Source organism: Pararge aegeria, chromosome 6 (genome assembly GCF_905163445.1).
Source record: "Pararge aegeria chromosome 6, ilParAegt1.1, whole genome shotgun sequence".
Taxonomy (NCBI): Eukaryota; Metazoa; Arthropoda; class Insecta; order Lepidoptera; family Nymphalidae; genus Pararge; species Pararge aegeria.
In genome coordinates, this window is record NC_053185.1 from 8,639,837 (window position 1) to 8,661,110 (window position 21,274).

Here is a 21,274-nt window from a genome sequence, read left to right on the forward strand (position 1 = left end):
ATTACATACCTGTACGACTTCTGATTTTTGATTACAAACGTCTTTTAGCCGGAGCTAAGGAATCGTAGGCAAATTTGACCTTTAACTACTAAGATAAATTTTACTCCGATGTTAAAGGAATTCGCAAGCGATATAGCGAGCAACCATATTTGGACTAAGGTATACCTATTTCTTCGGCCTTTTAGCCCGAGCTAAGGAGTTTTAGGAAAATTTGCGCTTTAACAATATGTAAATAAGATCAATTACTGTAGTAGGTACTAGGTACTATAGTATAATAGCGGTCAGTGTCCTAAATAATAATAATAATTATTATTATAATAATTATAAAATAATTTTAAATTAAACAAAATTATTATTTTGTTATTTAATTTATCTTTTTATATTCTAATAACTGGGTTTATAACTTTCAATAAATATTATTATTATAATTAAATAAGACAAATCGTAACTTAAATCGTTAAATCGAAGTTTTTGTCAAAGCATCAACGTTACTTAACCAAGGCAAGCGCAACAGTGCGCTACTCCCACCTACGCTTCCGGAAACAATTAAGATAATTTCTTCCGTTTTTGAGAGAGATACATAAATGTTTTTCGCAGCGTTAAAAATAAAAGGAAAGCAAGTCATATTTGTGGCAATATACCGATAAGGAACAGAGTTTTTGTTTTTTTTTTTTTTATTATTCTACAAGTTAGCCTTTCTGCAATCTCACCTGGTGGTAAGGGTTGATGCAGTTAGCAAGTATGTTAGTCACACCCCTAATCGGTTTCTACGCGACATCGCACCGGAACTTAAGATAGTAAATAGCCACGGCCAAAACCTTCAACCAGGCAATTTTTGAATGGGTACAATATATCTAGATGGATAGAAAAGACAACTGTATACCATCGAAACTCATTTTTTTACTTTTTACAATCTAGGTACTAACCTCATTCATCATTTCAGCCTGCGCACATCAGCCGCTAAACACCTTTCCCAAAGCCATCACAGCTGCAGCGCGCTGCACACTGGAGGGTGAATTTAATTACAGAAACATACAAATGAAAAAGCACATACGAACTATTTAAGTTGCATCTATGTTTGTTTAATTTGTAAGTCCTAACTGCTTAATCTAATAAATTAATTTAATTGGGAAACCATACCGGAGCAAATTCCAATCATTAATCACTGGTTTTCTTGCGTTAATTTGTAGTGGAAATTTGGCCTCAACATATTAACATCCCTTACGTGGATTTAATGCAGATATTCCTTTCTTAGTGATTTAATTACATACTTGAAATACCTTTATGGATTTCTATATATTTACATAGATTAAGTTACTACCTATCTATATATAATTAATCAATCTGCAATGCAAATCTTCTACAATGACCGCAATGGCACAATGGTAAGCGATGTGGTCTTATAAGTGGATATATGGAGGTAATTAGGAAATTAATAATTAAAACAAATAGGTACTAAATGTGTAGTTTTTTCGATGGTACTAGTACAAACCTTTTATATTAAGTACAGACAGTATTTCAACATATTCAAACAAACGACTGCAGGTATAGGCGAATAATATAAGTCGGATATTCAAATAAAAGTTGTTATTATTAACAACGCCATCTAGCTATCTATTGGCGAATCAGGTTTTGTAGGATTGGTTAATTTAATCACTCAAATTATTATAATCTGGATGGAGTTGGTGTGGCGGGGCTTAGCAGTTGTCATATTCGAGAGTGGGTGCCCGCCAGGCAGTTGAGTGAGGCACACCGCCGCACCAAACCCATCGCTAGCTAAATAGTTCTTTGGTGTACCTAATTGTTTACCAAGTGTTAAGAGTGACATGTGTTAATTGCTGTGCGTGCAATAAACCTTGTAATAGGTTTCTCGAGTTTTAACTGTCGGAGTACCTACCTGCAACTATATCATCAAATCATCGGCCTCGGACATATACCTACATTGTTCTTGCTCTTGAAGCTTTAATCGCCCTTAATTATTTGAAACCTTCTACGTAAACATTACCAAACGCAACTGAACTGCCCACGAATCTATTTCCTTTTTCCTTATTTAAAATTCTTTTAATTCCCTATAACAAGTGACTGCAAATAATGTTTGTCACAAAAGCAACGTTGACTCAAGTTAGTAAATGGATGGGTCCGTCTTTGGACATTTGAAAGATAATTTGGTATCCATCAGTCTTAGCTCGTAAAACTAACAAAGAATAGTAATTGTTAATTAATAAAGAAAGAATCAAAATCGCATTGTTGTTTGGTTCGTATGCTTAAGGTTAACCGATAAATTTCTAAATTTTTTTATTTAGTCCTAGCACTGAAGTCCTCATAAATGTGGCAACCTTTACGTATTCAGTATTCTTAAGCGAGGAGTTTGCTGCCGATCGCTGAGGAGTTCTGTGGTCTATCTAGAATTATTTTCATCAGATTTTCACGTATAACTTACCCAGTACAAAATTAAATCGGTTAACATTTAACAGATTTATGGTGATGAAACGTCAAACACTTTCATCCAATCTATCAAAGGATCTAAAAAATCTATCTAAAAAAGAATTCCGGGAAGGAAGGAAAGGAATACCGGGATAAAAAGTATCCTATGACATACCTCGTAGTATGACCTCAATCGTGCGAAGTCTCGATTTGAATTCATGCAGTAGTTTCAGCGTGATTCCTGGCCCAGTAGCAGATAATTAGTTTTGTGATAGGTAGTTAAGTGTCTGTCATAGATTGCCCTCCAAAAATTTTTTTTTTAACATCTTGTACAGTTTTATTTAATTTAATAGCAGATTAGGGTCTTACAACCGAGCCTGACTGCCTGGTAAGTATGGACCCGAAGTCCATGTCTAATTACGTCAGTGGAACTCTCACATATTTCGCAAATAAGAATTTTTAATACTTAGCACATTCTGTTCTACACAAATCACTTTCACGATGTTTCCTGCGAAAAACGACAGTACTACATTTAGACCTATCAATTGTTGTTAAAACAACAGAAATAGGAAGAAAGGTAAATAAACAGTGCAGCGCTATTTTTAACTTTTTTAATAGCGATAACTTATATAATATGCATGGGACAGTCCTCCCAAGGATTGCTCTCTAGTGACAAAAGGATGAAACCATTCATAAATGAAGAATCACATTTTATCACCTGCTCAATAAATACAGTCAACAGTAGTAAGTATAATCTTAAACAATTTTATCCGTAAATGATATAGTCATTTTACAAGTTTGTAACGTCGTGAACGTTCTTTCGACATGGTATCGCGGGTTGGTGCGCGGGGGGCGGGCGCGCCTCGGCGTCAGGGGCGCGGGGGGCGCGGGCGGCGCGGGCGCGCGCGGCTCGGCTAGGACGACGAGCCCGCCGCGAACAGGCCAGCGCTGAAAGCCGCCGGCGCCGGGCCCGCCGACCCCGCGCCTCCGCCCGCCGCGCCCGCGCCCCCCGCTGCCCCGCGCGGCTTGGGCATGGGCGGCTGCAGGTACTCGTGCCGCGCCAGCCCGAACACGTCGATGCGCTCCTCCTTGCGGTACGCCAAGCACGCGCGGATGAAGCTCTGCGGGGAAACGCATAGAGTTACACATCACATCGAATTAATTACTACTAAGAATAAACTTGCGGTGTTATAGCTCGTTTGTAGATATTTGCATGTAGATGTGTCTTAAGAAATTCAATGTTTGATTTAAATATAAGTTTCAAGTCCCATTCTTCAAATTCAAATTCATTTATTGCGTATTACAGGTCAGGTTGTATAGAATTACATGTATGAAGTCCCAATGTATATTGCCTCTTTGGGCGTGCAACAATTACTAATTATTTTTAAATAATTAACTTTAGTCTTTTAATATTTAAATATTAAAAGACTAAAGTTAATTATTTAAAAAAAGTACTTTAAATGTCATATGTAAACTAATAATACAATTCATTAATATTATAATGTATTGTTAAATAAAAATTTAACACTCTTTTTTAAAATTAATTAAATTGTTTTCCCTTATGATCTTTGGTAACTTATTGTATGTTTGTATAGCCATCACGCATACACTTTTGCTACAGAACGCGGTTCTTGCTATAGTTTAAAGGATTACGTATACGGTAAATAAGCTTGGTTATAAAATAAGACTGTAAGCCGGGTTTTTTTTAATGGCCAGTATGTTACGGAAAAGTCAGTTTTCTTGATTTGAAGTAATGTATGAAATCTATTACATACATTTGGGTTGCGGTGGTTATGGAACTATTAGAAAAACGAATCATATGATAAGAAGAGGTTTCTTTGGAGTTTTTAGGTGCTAAAATTTGAAAGCACAGACTGAACGCTTTTTCGTTTAGCCAGTGCGCTTTGAATTTCAATTTGTAATCAGTTCCAAAACTAACATACTCATGACGTGGCATGGATTGCAATTATAGTCTACCAAATTTTGTGCGTACAGTTATTAAAAACAATGCTTAAATTAAATCTTTAATCTTAAATCGAAACCACATAAATAACAATTAAGTTGTAAAAAATCTCTTGACTAAATCTGCAGGTCCAAAAAAATGGTTGTCTGTAAAGTCTGCTTACAGAAGTTAATTTTACGTGTTAACGTCGACGAAAGGAGCGTCGCGAGCCGAACGCTTACGGCGATCGTGCCTCTCTATCGCTTGTTCCGTGGTCTCGCTTGCACGTTGGGTTAAGGTGGATCGCGACAGTGAGTTATCCGTTTTCGTGCGTGCAGCCGGCGTTTATCGATTTATCGACCTTATCGAGAAGCCTATTGTTCCAATGTTAACTTTATCTTAGAAAAGACTTTATGTAAGAACAGCAGACTTCGCAAGGTGTGTATTAAATGTTTGCTGATGTTTGCTACTTCATTAGAAGGGAATTAAGAAACAAAATAATAACGGATAAAATTAGTTACGCACAAATATAAACTGTTTTCAGTTGGAAAAAAAAAATCAGATAAACGTCGCAGAGAAGGCCGCAACTATCCAGAGCAAGTTACACTTCTAATAGAAAAATAACACAACTTGCACTCACCTTAGCCTCATTACTGACTGTGGGTTTGTTGGCGAACTGAACTTCAGTTGCCTTTAGTATAGTGTTCTCTTCTAGGATAGTGGCCTGGCTTTGGTTATGTCCAAAGGGCTTCTTGCCGTACAGGCACTGGTAGAAAATTACACCAACACTCCAAACGTCCACCTTACTACTGATCTTTGGTGGGTTCTTGCCAACTACAAAGCACTCTGGTGGCAAGTACCTTGAAAAAAGATTATTCTATTAATATTTGTGACACAGGTTACTAAGTTATATCAGAAAGCTATTTGACTTCCATGAAAGGTTAGCATGTAAACAATGTTTTAATTAAAAAGTCATGCTCTGACGTTTCAACTTGTCTAAGCTAATCATTTCTTTCTCACGCAAATAACGAAATTTGTTTATCTGAATTAATTTACTTTTAGACCACAATTTAAAAAACTCTTTTTCTGCATTTCCCAAAGGACACAAACATATGAAGGTTATCAGTCATTTACTAATCTAATCTATCTCGAAATTTATTAGCCTTAATAGGCTTGACCATATTCACTAATGAGTAATGCATTAATTAATGATTTATTGCCACATTTACCCTTAAACCTTCACAGAACACGCAAATACTAAACTTAACTTATGAAAATGAAAAGAATGTTTATAAATACTTTGTTTACGTATTCAGTTAATTTCTTATGTTAAGTTTAATAATTAGAATTATATAAACAACAAAAAATATGTTATTATGAACTCATGTGTCCGATTTCAGCTTTTCCGGGATCCACTGGAACCGCTACATTTATCCGTATCCCATATCAATTAAAATAACTTTGACTTGGGTAAGTATTACATTTTGCATATAATACGACATAACTACTACAGCATAATATCTTTCATTTTTTTGCTAAATTATAAAGTTTTACTTACCAGTATGTGCCAGCACCTTGGCTGGTGAGATCCATGCCATGGTCAGGGTTATAGTTCTCTTCATCCATCACTTTGGAAAGACCGAAGTCTGTGATTTTAATCTCCCCGCAGACATTTCCCTCTGTCAATAAGATGTTGCCGGGTTTCAAGTCGTAATGGATCACTGGTGGCTTTATCTCATTTAGGTACTTTAACGCAGACACTACTTGCATCACAATTGACCGCGCTTCTCGCTCTGGTATAGTCTTATGCTGGAATCAACATGAAATATCCTGCATAATATGAACAATCTTTTTAAAAGCACATTTATTATATATGAACAGGTCATTTTTCTATTGTCTGAACAAGTATAGCCAGCGTTGCAACACAGACCCCAACAATCTTCAGTTTTGCGTGATGCATGTTTTTCGAGCACTACCCATGTTACTACTAACATGTAATAAAAATCGATAAAATAAGCAAACCTACATCAACAAAATCGATAAATGTAGGATGGTGGGTTTAAGCTTTTAGTTAAAAGTTGCAGCCCAAACTTTAATAGGCTGAGGATTATGATTACAAATTTATTTTATTACAAATAAATTATTAATAATATTTTTTTAGTAATATTACTTGGTTTAGTCTAGTGCATAACCAATGCTGACCGCAATAATATGATAAATTATTAGGTCATACATTGACCTTGATATATACTCATTCATTAAATGGTATAAAAAATACCAACTCGCCTTAGTTACAACCTGCCACACTCAATTCAATATGGAAATTAGAATATACAAACATTATATACTGAGAAAACTAATTCTGTAAGCTTGCTTAAATTTCCATTCTGTCATGGCAGGCATTTTTATTCACCTATCTCTCACTCATTGTATAATTGAAATCTTATTCACATAAACATAATTTTAATCACTTATGCTATAACAATCTAGTTTGTACTTTAATCTAGCAAAAGATAAGATTGAACAAACAAATTAACATTAACATATGAATGACAATGTGTACATAAGGTAAATATAATTTAAGCTTTGTACCTGTTTGAGATAAAAATCGAGATCATGTCCATTGCAGTATTCAAGAACTGTACAAAATGAGTTCCCATCTATTTCAAATACATCATAAAGCTTAACGATTCGAGGGTGGTCTAGGGCCTTGTGAATGTTGTACTCCCGTAGCGCATGTCTGAAACAAATACAAATAACACAATTAGATATTTTTAACTTCATACATATAAGAAAAGACAATTACGTCATTTTGGCAAACAAATTAGAACAAGCAAACTATATTGCTTACTAACGAAAAAAAAACCCAATTTGAGAAGACAATGACACTAATATATATATATATAAGGGCCTATTATATATTATTAAGATATTAAGTTAAGCAAATTTTTAAACAACTAACTAGATTCCTTGTGTTCTATTTTCACAATGCTAGATTATTCCACCATGATTATTTTAGCTGTGAAGCTAGCTTGGAATTTAGGCTATATTTTTAATCCCACTGGAATGTCTCCTGAATAAAATGAATTGTATGCTCATCTCATCAAAATTAGTGTAATAATAGATATATGAGCCAAACATGGGTAACAAACTAACAAATAAAAAGACTTTCGCATTTATAATCATAAATACGGATTTCTTTTTTCTGTTCTAAAACATACTTTACAATAGAATTGAAATTAAAGAATTCAGTATAACAGTGCATCTACTCAAAGACTGATAAATGAAAACAAAGTGACAACTTGTTTAGCCTATTCCTGTATTTGCTCCAAATCATTGAGTGAAAAATGGCTACACATTCCTAGCAACTGTGAGATATTTTTATCCTGCATTTCATAAAGGACCATAATATAATGTAAAGGAAATAATACTCAAACACCTGTGCCTTGACAATCTGGTTTCAACAAACTCTTCTAACATAACCATATGAACATTTCATAGCAATAATAAAATGAAAATAACTTCATTGCATATTCTATAGTTATACTAAATAATAAAAAATATTTTTTCGGTTATGTCATTGATAAAAATAGAGTGGTTGAAGGTAATCTAAAGAATGAATTGCACTAACATACAATCAGTTTGTGGTTAGTTATTACTTATTTAGGACATCCTGTTAATGTCGGAATGATAACAAACATATCACAATAATAGAGAGAGTGGCTTGCTTTTACTTTATGTCATTACTAAACTCGTAACTTTTGCATGTATTCTATCTATGTAACTATTCCATAGCTTTAGTCAAACGAAATATAATAGGGCTGTATTGAATTGTCCATAAATTTACCTAACCTAAACCTTCAGTTCAGTTAACACCTAATTTAGGGTAATTTTCAAGTGTCATAAGTTTGTTTAATCTATAGTAAAAAAATCAAAAAACCAAATCTTTCTATTAAAAATCATTATAATAAAAAATGGTTTGCAACAAAAATGCCAGATGAAAACAAAAACATTGCTATTTGTTGTAGTCAGTGCCGGCATACAGACTCACTTGATGTAGTTGGCCTTTTTGTCTTCTTTCCAGTCTTTGTTTAGCTGATGAACTTTGCACGCCGTGTAACGTTGCTCCCTAAGGTCGAATGCTTTGTGGACTTCACTGAAACCACCCTTGCCCAGCAACATTAGTAGCAAATACCTGTAAAATTAGAGAAAAACTTCTTGGCTTTCAATAGCTTCACTCTGAAGAATCTGTAAGCAGCTCCAGACATTACAAATTTTTTAAAGATTACTCACAAGTAACCATAATATAACCTATAATATGTGGCCTGGCAGAAGTTCATGATGAGATCAGAAGAAAGGATAGAGAAGGCTTAGTAATGGGTAGCCATCGGCACCCTTCGGATACAGAACTCACTCTAACAATACAAAATAATATTACAATCTAGTAATTAAAAAGTATTGTAGCAAGTGTTAAAATTAATGAAAGATTTGTTTTATCTAGTTAGTGTTATAGGCATTGCCACACCCTTCTAATTGGATGAAGGTTTTTAGAATCTTAAGAACAAGTAGAATAATGACTGGGGAAAAGCAAATAACAAAATAGTATAGTAAAGAAAAAATGTTGACTGTTTGAAATCATAATATTGTCAAAAGTTACTTTTCAACTAATCAATGATCATTGGCAATGCTCATGCTCAAATGTGACTAAATTTAATACAGAATGTTTAATATATGATATAGAATGATTCTAATTTTAATATAGTTAGCCGTCTATATATCAATATTTATTTACCGATCTCAAAATAAGATTCACAAACAATATTTCTATCTTGTGGCAGTTTCTTAAACATGGATTGGTTTTAAAACATTTATTGTTTTCAATGATATATGTCTTACCTAGAGTAGGGGTGAGGGCCACAATGGGTCGTAACCGGTCGACGTGGCACCAGGGTCCAGGCGAACCTGAGCCGCAAGCAGAAGAAGAAGTGATAGCCTAGTGAGTAAGGCTTCAGCTTCCCTTTCGGGGGACCGAGTTTTAGACCCTACATGCACCTCTAACTAAATATCATTTGCTTAACTATGAAGGAATACATAGTGAGGAAACCTGCATGCCTGAAAGATGCGGTAATGTTGTGGAACGTGTGAAGTCCACCAATCCGCACTTGGCCAGAGTGGTGGCTAAACTCTTCTCATTTTGAGAGATGTGTGCCCTGAAGGCTGTTAGTGGGCTGTTAATGGGATAATGATAATGATGACGACGTCTTACCTTTCAGAGAGCACAGGATGCTGTGAGAACCGACTTTGGTCTTCATTATGTATCCGCTTCAGTTCCCTAATGTGAAGGTTTCTCTCCCGTTCTAATTTTTCCATTTCTAATTGTAGGTCTGCATCTTCTTTTTTTAAGGCACTCTGCCTTAGCTGAAACATTTGCATACATACTTTTAGTATTGTAAGTCCTAAACAGATCTTATAAACTTCACTGATTAGCTGTAAGTTATAGTACTTTTGAGTGGATAATAAGAATGAATTTTATCCAATGGTATGCTGCATTATCGTAGGAATAACATATACAAGTCTAGCGATCTATCCAGACTTATGTCAGCAAAAGGCCAGCCTTTTCCAAATTAACTTTTAGCAGTCCAAGGAAGTGCTTATTTCTGTCGCTAAGCAGCATGGTTGCAATGTGGTGTTTCCATGGTATGCACAAGAGGCTTAGCAGAGGTTGATGGCCACAGGACGCCATTTCGTATATTATGTTTTCTTGCATGCCCAAGTGTTTCTCTATATGGGATGATCCACTTAACATTAGGTAAACCACCTGCTTGGTACATCAATTATTACTATAAAACATAAAGCAACCCACCCTTCTTAGACAAACTACATATGTTGCTTTATCAAAATATACCAACAAAAGGATCTGTTCATACATGAAAGGTCAGGGCATCATAAAAATAATAATAGGGAAATGGCTTTTAGTCAACACTTTTGCAGACTTATTTTAAGTAGCGCTGAATTAGCTGAATAGTCAATAACTATTCTATTACTGGGCTCTAGCCCACACATTCCTCTAACAGTTTTGTTCAAATCTCTTATAAAACCACTTATTATTGTATCTATTTCCCCCCACTCCAGTGTTATGCCTTTATCAAATCAAAAAATATATATAGCAATTTGTTTCAAGTATTCATAATTCACTGGCACTTTTCAGTTTTGTAGCCCCTACCAGATACCAGATACTATTTATACAAATTTTAAGTTACTAATTGTAACTCCACCCCGGATAAAACACTCAAAGGGACACTATTTCAGTAGATAGAACCCTGACCTCAATACACCATTTTAGCTTTGTGTTACCCAAGGAATGAATCATCTTTATTTTTAATAGTCATATCTCATTATGTTCAGGTTTCTATGACTTAATACATTCCCTTACTTAAGTATAATTCATTATTTGTACAAATAAGCGTAGTGGGTATAGGATATGCTATGAAAAACATACTTTTAAAATTTCATCAGCTTCATAGTACTCCTGCCACGTCATGCTGGGCAAGGGGTCGGGTTTGAGGAAGGTGGGCGCGTCCGTGCCATTGTGCAGCGGCTGCGGTTGTGGCGTGGTGGGCGCAGACACGCTTGACGTCCGCTTGCCGCGCCCACCGCCGCCTTCGCTGTTCGATGGCCGCTTCTTTAATAGAGACTTCTTTTGCCGGTCTATCTCTTCTTTCTCGGCTGTTATTTCCTCTTGTCGCCTTAAATGCAGAAAGATAAACAGAACGTTATTAACTCCGTGTTTACTGGATTCTTTGACATGAGAGGCTTTGAAAATACTTTATAAATCATAATTTAAAAAAAAATGAATAGTTATTATGCACTTAAATGAAGGTAATTATTAATTACTAAATATAAATTATTGCATTCTGACCTAGTGGTTAATGGCGGGCTAACGTGTTAGTGGTATAGCAGTTACATTCAAACCCATAATCCTAGTCAGTCGGTCACTCTCCTGCATTTATTCACTTATAGTATTTTTATGATTCTCAAATCTAAAGTTGATGCTTCAAATAACCTTTTTAATTAGGCTAGAGCAAAGTAATATGGAAAGTAAACAATACCTTGTGAGTTCTTGAAATGCATATCCATCAGTCCAGTTTTCTTGGAAGGTAGCACCAACTCTCTGGGTAACAAACTGGCCAAGCCTTAACCTATTTTGCATACATCGTTGTCGGGCTTCCTTCTTTTCAATAGTACTTTTTTCATTTAATAATTTCTTAACCACGTCTATACATTTGTTTATATGTGATTTATGTTGATCTATAACCTTAAAACAGAAATATTACTATTAATTTACTTATCTTAAAACTAGCACTATTTATACAAAATGTTTGATCCTCCTTTTAATTCATTGGATTTCATACTACATTTCTTTTAAATTCTAAAGACAAGATTGTGTAACATTTGCGAAAAACAAAATTTTAATTTTAAGGTATTGTAATATCTTTAATCAATAAAAATAACCTTGCTCTGTGCTTGAACTTGATGTTTTAACTCTTCATTATTTCTTGTTAATTCTTCTATTCTATTATTTCTTACTTCTAAGTCAGATGAAGCTTGAGTTTCTAACTCTTGTATCCTCTGACACGTCAGTTCTGTTTGAATCTGTTGAAGGTTTGCATAGTTAAGAGATTAAACATAAAATAATAAATTCAGCAAAACTAGAAGTTAATGATGATACCTGTTTAACAGAAGTGTGAGGTCGCTGTTGCGAGGCGGAACGTAAAAAGTCAGCTCCCGAAGGCAATAATGATGAAGGTGACGGTGGGTACTAGAAATATTAAAGAATATTTAAATGTCAATTAATTCAATTTTCTCAATTTATTTATGTATAGCACAAAATACTCTACACATTTTTGAGAAAGATAAGCATATCAACATGAGGTCCCATTGGGGCATTGCAATATGATTGAAATGATTTTAAACAGTTTCTTTACATATATAACTAAAATTATTTGGATTCTTGAACATACAAAAATTAAAGGTCAGTTTGTTTTTCATAAAGATGTCAGAGCTTTTACAGTTGAAATTATTTAAACAGCAAAAATTTATAATGGTGAGATATTTAACAAGATAATGTTATTTTAGTGTTTAAATTAATAAAATAAAGAATTTAGTATTTTTATTTTAGTACTTTTCTAGCTAAGTTATCAGTTATTGAATAACATTTGTCAATTAAGTTTTAAAGTTTCTGATAATATTAAGTATCATTCTCAGTGGCTTTAATGTCATCTGTTGATTATTAAAACTACCAGATCTAAAATGGCTCGAGAGAGAGAGAGGCTTTTCGAACAGAAGCGATATAACTTTTTTGTACTGCAACTTATTCACCACAGGTAACACGGCTGGCCACATCTAGTATTCATATGATATTATTGACCATTCCTAATCATTAGAACATTTATGAATATTTTAGTAACTAATAAATAGTAAAAGATGCACCATTATTGAACTTTGATGTTATATAGTAATATAATATTTACCATAGGATAGTTTGCGCCTTGTGGCGAAGGTGACTTAGCACCTGCAAGCCGAACAGGACTGGACGATGGGTGCTTTGAAAAATATTCACGAATATTTTTATCTGACGAGTTATGCCTTTGTTTACCACCGCCCCCTCCACCACCACCTACTCCTTCTTCACCTGTAAGCAAATAATGACTTCATATAATAACTCATTCTCTTTCTATTTATTCTTGGATTAAATAACTAATAAAATATCTTTCCAGTTAATTTTGGAATCTAGAATATATCAGAATTCAATAAAATAATTCTATTACCTTTCCGTTTTCTCTTTCTGTCAGGCATTGCTATAGTAGGCGTGGCACCACTTGGTGGCACCAAAGTGCTGCCAGGAACTGAATTTGAACCTCGCATAGCAGCAGACTTTTCAGGAGTCAAAGCATCCACTTCTTTATCACTATGTGAGGATCCTGAAATGTGACAGGATGATTTAACATCTCTGGAAGTATTTTTCATTTCATTTGGATATGCTATAATTACACATTAAGATTTTATTGTAGAATCAACTTATTTAAGTATTTCAACTAAAACTGAGTATGAACAACTGGATAAGAGTAATGGAAAACTGAGTAGTAAAAATAAATCACACACACATCTTTATAACAGTGATGTTATATTGCTCTATTGTTATGAAGGTGTAATGAAGGCAAAGAAGAGTAAATTTTAGTTAAATATTATATACCCTAAGTGATCCTGTAGGACCTCACTATTGAGGGTTTACTAGGTTTATATAATCAGCTGACACCCTGCAAATACCAGTAACAAACAGTCTTCATATGGTAAATCTACTACTTTATTAAACAGAAGATCTGATTAGTGATCACCCATCAAAATAATGAAAAGCATAACCATTTAAGTTAATACATTATGTAGATACAATTTATTTAATATGATAGTACCTTTTTTTGTTTTTCTTATATTATATCTTTGAAAATATATCCGACATAAGCTGAGTATGCAGGGAAAATGATTTAAACTCACTTTTCGATAAAGAGCTGAGCAGACCGATGTGGTTCACGTTAGTTCCACTTTTACAGTCATACATCGTGTCATGCAATTGTTTTTGGTCACAGGTCGTATTATTAGACTTTCACAGTTCCTATCCAGCATTATACACAAAAAATTGACGTCACAGTCCTTCTTTTGACGGCAGTTATCCATGGAAGTTTTGTCCAAAAAGTTCGTAAATAAGGTTAGCCTCCATAGATCTTGTGAGCGTTTAATGGTAAACACATAACTTCACTGATCACATCACAAGGTTAAACTGCACTTGTACCACTTAAACACTCTTTACCTGTGCTCATATTGGAGTCCTGATTATGTAGTGGCTGCCCCGTGTTGACAGTAGTTTGTGGTGCCATCTGAATTTGTGACCCAGCTGACATCTGTAAAGAAAGATGGCGTCTTTACATATGACTCGCCTAGTTTATTTCTGTTTTCACTCTGTTCTGATCGATTTTAGCACTCAACTTACACTGTTCACATGTTATGTACAAAGAATAAAGTTCATTTTAATTGATTTAGTAAAATTTTCGCTTCAACAGTCCGAATAACCTAACTTGTTTGACAAGTAGTAAACGCCAGTCGCGACTCGCGACAATCGGATACGCATCCGCGGGGAGGTCTGAAGCGGGGGGCTGGAGAATGGAGATCGTCACGAAGTTCGCTCCGTATGTAATAATAATAACGACGGGCGAGGCGCCATTTTACAAGGATACAAGGCCAGAAGCATTGTTAATCCAATAAAACATAATACTGATACAGGCATAAATCCTACTTTTGTTACTGTCGTTGATATTTCGCAAGAATGTTGTGAAAGGTACGAATGGCATTCGTTGAAGCTAGAACGTCGGGTCAATAGCCCGTAATTGCAATCTTAGAAAAGACAGCAGATTTTGCATTTGCTGAAAATTCATACCGCTGCAATTCGGGAAATAATTATGAATTTACGCATGGAAAATTACCTAAAGAAAATAAGTCGATATTAAAATTGGATATGGTCACCTAGAATCATCGATGCTGAGAAGATAATATTGTAGCTAACCGATGAGAATGTATAAATGTAGTCGAAATGAAATCGACTTGACCGATTATTCCCACAACGAGGTGCGGTGGCAACGGCGGGTGGCGGGCGGAGTGCCACCGACCTGCGGCAAACGAGTACCTACGTGATATCGGCGCTCGTGCCCCACAACAAACTGCTTACTCTGGACATGTTACGTAGGCGTCTGTGCTGCGATGTACCAACATAAACACAGATACGAAGGTACGCAGGCACTTATGTATGGTAGGTATATAGCTAAATTATCGACAGATATGCAACCAAGCCAAACGCGCCATACTCTTTACGTACCTACCATTCCAGTGTAACATTGGAGGAAATATTTCAAACTCGTACTAATAAATTTATTTTTGATATTATATCCCATGGCGGCCCACTTCTAGAAATTCATAATTTAAAGTCATTTAGATTCAAAAGAAGGATGAGACAGAATATATAACAAATAATACCTGTTTATTTCAATGATGCAAAGCATGTCTCTTGCTACACAGATTTGAAACACAAATTAAGGTAAGCTACCACTATCTTCAATCGAAATTAAAATGAACACACAACTAAAATAAAAATTTGTAATTTTTTTGTGTTTGACTCTCAATGCTTATCGATTCAGCTCCAGATGAGGTGGCCATCTTGGAAAAATTTTGCAAACCAAATACCTTCTAAACCAACATGTCTGTAAATTAGTACGTATTCCATAATCACTCGTGGTCTGAATAATGTGATTAAGGTCGACGAAGAGTACACGTAGTACTATAGTAAGGTGCCGATTTTTACTCTGGATATTTGAAAAAAATTAAAAAAAAAAAACTAATAATTAACAGCTCATTAGGAAACACAGCTCTGGCTTACACCTTCATTTGGAAAGTCATGATAAGGATAGAGTCAGAAATTGCAGTATAGATAATAGTAACGACGTATTAGGGTCGAAAGGGTGCTAGGTGCAAAACGTGCAGAGGTGTTTAATTAGCTTACAAGTTTTACATTTTTAGTTCGTTATTGCTTAATAATGCAGTGAGGACAGTACACATGCCTTAATTACAATTTTTAGAAAAACATGTTTAAATGTCTGTCATGATTTAAAGTTTTCTGCCACTAGTTCTCTAGCTATAAGAGAACTACTAAATGTTAGGAAAAATAGAGCTCTGCGTAATCAGCGTCTTTGTTCTATTGTTCTTGGATGTTATTTATATTATAGATATACTAGATAATCTTGATAAAAGTTATGATACCTGTTTCAGCTTAACAGTCAAGAAAGCTTATCAAATTACATAACTAGTGGATAAAGCTGGACTTTGTACTTAGTAAGTGAAATTTTTCTGAACATAACTATAACATGCTAGACATATGTATTAACCTGATACTATACTAATAAAAAAAAGATACTTTGACCTCTAAGAAAATCCTAAATGTGACTATAATGAACCAAGTGACAATCTAAATTGCGAAATTTAATTTTTTCGATTAGTAAAAGTACCTACGAAAGGTAGGAAGTTTTTTTTAATCTGACTTCGAAAAACACTTTCATCCCTAACACGACCTTATAAATAATATATAAGATAGGTATATATAACGGTCACAAATGAGTAAACTGACCAAAAGTCATTGGTGGCCCAAGGACATTTACATATCAAAAACAACTGCTAAAGCTTCGGAAAACTACTGATATTAATGTAAATACAAAAACGTAATCAGAATTAAAACTGTTGATTCATGACTTAGGTACATATTATGTTAACACGATCAAAGTAAGAAGAGCCGAGGAGATCAATGTTATTTGAAAAGCTCGCACAAATGAAGAGCAAACATTTTTTTTTCTATAAATCGCAATAAACTATACAACATCAAACGGGCATATTAGTATTATCATTGTAACGTTGCCGCTCTGCACTCCCTCCCCTGCCTCCTGCCCCCCGCCTCTTCAATACAAGCAGCCCACCTCCTTACTGAACTAACAACTATGGCACCGGCGATGTTAAGCGAATGCAACGAATGATTCAAATTAAACGATAAGAAAAAATATGTATCACGTGATTTTAATACAAGTTAGAAAATGTTTACGTCTCTAAGTAGCTGACGTAAGCACCAGATAACGTGTTTATAGGTGAATTCATCAACAAATCGCCAACAAATTTTTAATAATATCGGTTTAAATTAGCATCCGTTGATGTTTCTGTCTAATCCTTATTATTATGTCTTAGCTGTTCAATCATTTACCACGCAGTAGGTACTTATTGTTGTGCCTATATTTAGCACACCTAGCACCAGTCAAATGGAAAGTTAGCGAGCTGGCAACAATATTTATGTACGTCGATGCATAATAAATATGTCTATATACCTATGATGTTGTGCACATAATTGTTGATACGCGTTTGATTACATGGGCGCATGAAATAGACTTATTTAATTAAAAACTATACGATATTTTTGTTCATAATATTTTTTAATTTAGTACCTAGTTTTATCGGGATAGAGGTAGTTTATTATCTGTATAATTTCCTAAGACACCTTTCATCATATTCCGTTTAGCTATTTAGTTTTTATTTAGTTTAGCGTTAAGTAGGTATGAAGAGGTAGATAATAACAAATTGCGCATTAGATATAATCCAAAGGTGCTGTGTACTTTTTCAGGATCAAAAACAGGATGAAAAAAATCACTCTCAGTTGCACGAAATAAGGTCAAATTAGCGACCCAACAAATATAAGCTATCTTAGTAGTAAGGATAAAAAACACAAAACTGTGATAAGGGCGTGTGCATAAATGAAACTCAGGAAACTGCGTCTCGATGTTGAAGACAATCAATACTCAGTCACATCTCTGTCCCGCATTCATTGTGGAAGCGCAGTTCCGCGGACCCCGAAATCCCCTCTTCCGGTGCGGTATTCAGCCGCGTGCTGTTTAACCCAATTTTCTAGTGCGAGGGGTGTACAGGGCCCGAGGTGAAAGAGGGGGCGGGGAAGGCAGGGCTCGGCGCAATTTCAGCCACAAGTGTGCAACGCCAACGAGGCGCCACGAGATTCGAATCAGACCCTGCAATATTGATTATTTCTGTTGCTAAGCTCTCTATGCACTAACGTCTCCATTTTATGTTTTATAACACGCTATTGTTCTGGTGAAACAACTCATTAGGGATTAACTTTACATAACGAACAACAACAGTGAAATTTCTGTTCAAAACTCGGAAAAGCTTAGTCATGTCGACGACATGAGTCATAACAAAGATTATAATTTTTATAAAAACACAAATAAGATCCATTCTGCCATCATCATAACACTATTTTTGAAAATAAACACGAACGAGAAATATCATGGATTCCTAAAAATATTAAGCCTGATGAAAATAAAAAAATAAAAAAATTTATAAAATTTATTATATTAATAAAAAAATATGATTACAAAAGACTAATATTACTTTTCTTTAGACTCCGTTGTGCTCACAAGTTCAAAGCGTCAAAGTTACGGTCACACTCACGATATAATAATTGTACCTACTTGTAAACAACATCTCAAAAAGAATTGATTCACGTTAAGAGTTTAAACAAAAAAATAGAACCTAAGTGAAAAAGAAATAATTTATACGACGACGTAGATATAAATATACAAACAAACTATTCAGCTACGACGTGTAAAGTAATTCAGCAAAAAATGGCAAAGGGACCCAGAATAACAAAAGACGACTTCGGCATCATTCACTGCTGTGGTTATCTTTATAATATCTATTTATTAAAATAGATCTTGAGATCATCATCTGATATGACAGATCTGTAGAGGAACGTCTTTCGACTCTAGATTTTTAGTATTCAATGTTTCTTTAATTACTGTTCATGTAGGGTACCTAGAAAAGAATAAATAAAAAAAAACTATAATAAGGACACCCGTTCTTGCACTACGTTTTGTTTGTTTTGCGTTTTTGTGTTCTTCATAAGTATTATTGAGTTTTTATGCCCGGAGGTAGAAAATTAATGTTTTCTACCCCCGTGCATTGTTATAATCACTAACAATCGTTTAAATTCTAACAACGCTAGTATGTAGTGTCCTAAGTGATCGAATCCTTTGAGCAAGTGGATTGGTGCTCACTAAGTGGGGCTTATATATGTTACGTAAAATTCAGTATTAATAACATCAATAAACATTGAAAATATTATATTATCCTGAGCAAGCTGAGGATGATGATAATAAATAGGTAATAGGTAACTTTAGAAAATAAATCGTGTAGGCAGGTAATAAAGACCCAGACTACTTTAAAAAATGATCTAAAATAAAGTAAGATTCCTAATAGGCATGCGTGATCTATAAAAATAAATATTAATCTCATGTAATGTTTTAAACTGAAGTAAAACCTAACAAAGCTTAAAACAAAAAAAATGCTAAGCTTCGATATCTCTCGAAAATAAACTTTTTGGAGTATTTATGAAAAATTGCTACAAATATAGCTACAAATTTTCGCGACGTTTTCTTAAATACACATACATACATACATAGCACACGTTGGCACCTACCAACATAATAATATAATGGCCTCACTATAAAACCAAATACAACTTGCAAGAAAGCCAAACGAGCGTAGCGAGCATGCGCGGCGTTCCATTCACAACAAATGACGTGTCGCCTTGGGCGAACCGGCTGAGTAGCGCGCTCTACTTAACGCTTGCATTTATAACCATTTATTATGATATTTGCAAGATTTTTTATTTTTATGGGTAAAATAAATAGAAGAATACAACTATGTACTTATATACTGTTTAGTTTAAAAGCGTATTAGTAAATAGTATAAAACACCGGCGTTGCGAGCCGGCCGGTACGGCGCAGTGGGTCAGGCGAGGCGGTACAGGCGGACCTTGCAATGTCGTCGTGTGACGCTCAGCTGACGCATGACAGCCCGCCCGCCGCCGCCGGCCCCCGCCGCGCGCGTTCATTGCCTCCGCGGCAGTTTATGCGAGCGGACGTGTCGAATGCGATCTACGATTTATAGTACGCGATGTACCATATTTTATCAAGATTTTACTTTCAAATATGCTCCTGAATGACAACAGAAGCGGCGGAGTCGAATTTGAATATTGAAATGACATCGGTTGTGCCTAAATTGAATAGTGAATCTTATTTCAATTATTTGTGAGTGCGATTTAGATTTTTGCTGGAGTGCGGTGACGACCGGTGCGAAAGGTCGGGTTGTGTAAAAATAACTGCGGAACCGGGCGGCTAAGCGGTGGAATGAGGTTTGGCGGGACATTGTAGCCAAGGCGGGGCGAGGCTGTGTGCGCCATGTTATAATTCCCTTCGCGTTGAATGTGCAAACGGACCGACAAAACACTGCGCTACGCCTTCTCGCTTTTCTCCGGTGTATTCAAGCACCCTTACATTGATTTATTTACCTGGAACGCAAACTACTCTCTGCCGCTTTGCTTTGTGATTAGTGATTAACTGATTAGTTTATCTCTACTAGTGAAAACTTGTTTATTAGACATACCTATAAATATTACGATCATTGGTACGAATGATCCATTTTCTTAAGTATCATACATCACCAGTAATTAATGCTCCTAAGTACGTTGAGTACAAATTAAGATAGAAAGTTATCACCTTTTTGAAAAACCAGTCTTTTTTTATATCCTATAATTAAAAATAAACTTTTGATATAATATAAATGTTATATTGATACCTATATAGTAAATTAGTTATTTCACAGTAGGTAGCTTAGTATTTAACAACATGTGCTTTCAGGCCCTATTGATAAAATTAAAAGGGAAGAAAACGCATAATAGCAATGTCCCCCGCGGCCTATTATTACAAATCGCCTACAACCTTCTTCTGTGATCATACTTGCGTTGGTTAAAAGCCGTACCAAAATCGGCTCAGTACTTCTTTTTTTGAAGAAAATAGTAATAGAAAAAAAAAATACAAAACTTAGTACAGCAAACGTAGGCTATATAGGAACAGGATACTGGGCAAACATAAATCAATACTACACAGGTACCTACAAGTACCCACCATGGATTCATTCACTTGTAAGAAGAAAAAGGTAGCCACAATCTACTCAGAAATAAAATATAAGACTCAAACAATCAATATCCAACCCCCTAAGAAATATTAGGTATTATTTTATTTTTATTTTATTGTTCAAATTATAATTTTTACGAACTTTTTATTTTATCATCAGCCCTCTTAGAAACCTTACGTTAATAGTGAGGATGGCGATACTCAATAACATAATATATATATATATATATATATATATATATATATATATATCATCTACAGCAAAAACAAACTAAGAATT

The 21,274-nt window shown here is 34.9% G+C and overlaps 1 protein-coding gene across 11 annotated transcripts in view; it reads right to left on the bottom strand.

The window, feature by feature from the left end:
• Positions 1–3,021: 3,021 nt before the first annotated feature.
• Positions 3,022–21,274, bottom strand: part of LOC120624252 (serine/threonine-protein kinase tousled-like 2) — a 48,938-nt gene continuing 30,685 nt past the window's right edge. For 5 of the 11 annotated variants that reach the window (XM_039890698.1, XM_039890694.1, XM_039890700.1 and 2 more), the window contains 14 exons: positions 14,232–14,322; positions 13,195–13,347; positions 12,898–13,058; positions 12,096–12,185; positions 11,879–12,019; positions 11,476–11,681; positions 10,866–11,112; positions 9,633–9,784; positions 9,263–9,328; positions 8,418–8,561; positions 6,959–7,106; positions 5,925–6,175; positions 5,007–5,226; positions 3,317–3,545 (listed from right to left, as the gene is read on the bottom strand). In XM_039890698.1, coding sequence (XP_039746632.1) covers positions 3,339–3,545; positions 5,007–5,226; positions 5,925–6,175; positions 6,959–7,106; positions 8,418–8,561; positions 9,263–9,328; positions 9,633–9,784; positions 10,866–11,112; positions 11,476–11,681; positions 11,879–12,019; positions 12,096–12,185; positions 12,898–13,058; positions 13,195–13,347; positions 14,232–14,322 — 2,277 coding nt within the window. In that variant the 3' untranslated portion in view covers positions 3,317–3,338. The other 6 variants (XM_039890696.1, XM_039890703.1, XM_039890697.1 and 3 more) reach the window with 5 other exon arrangements.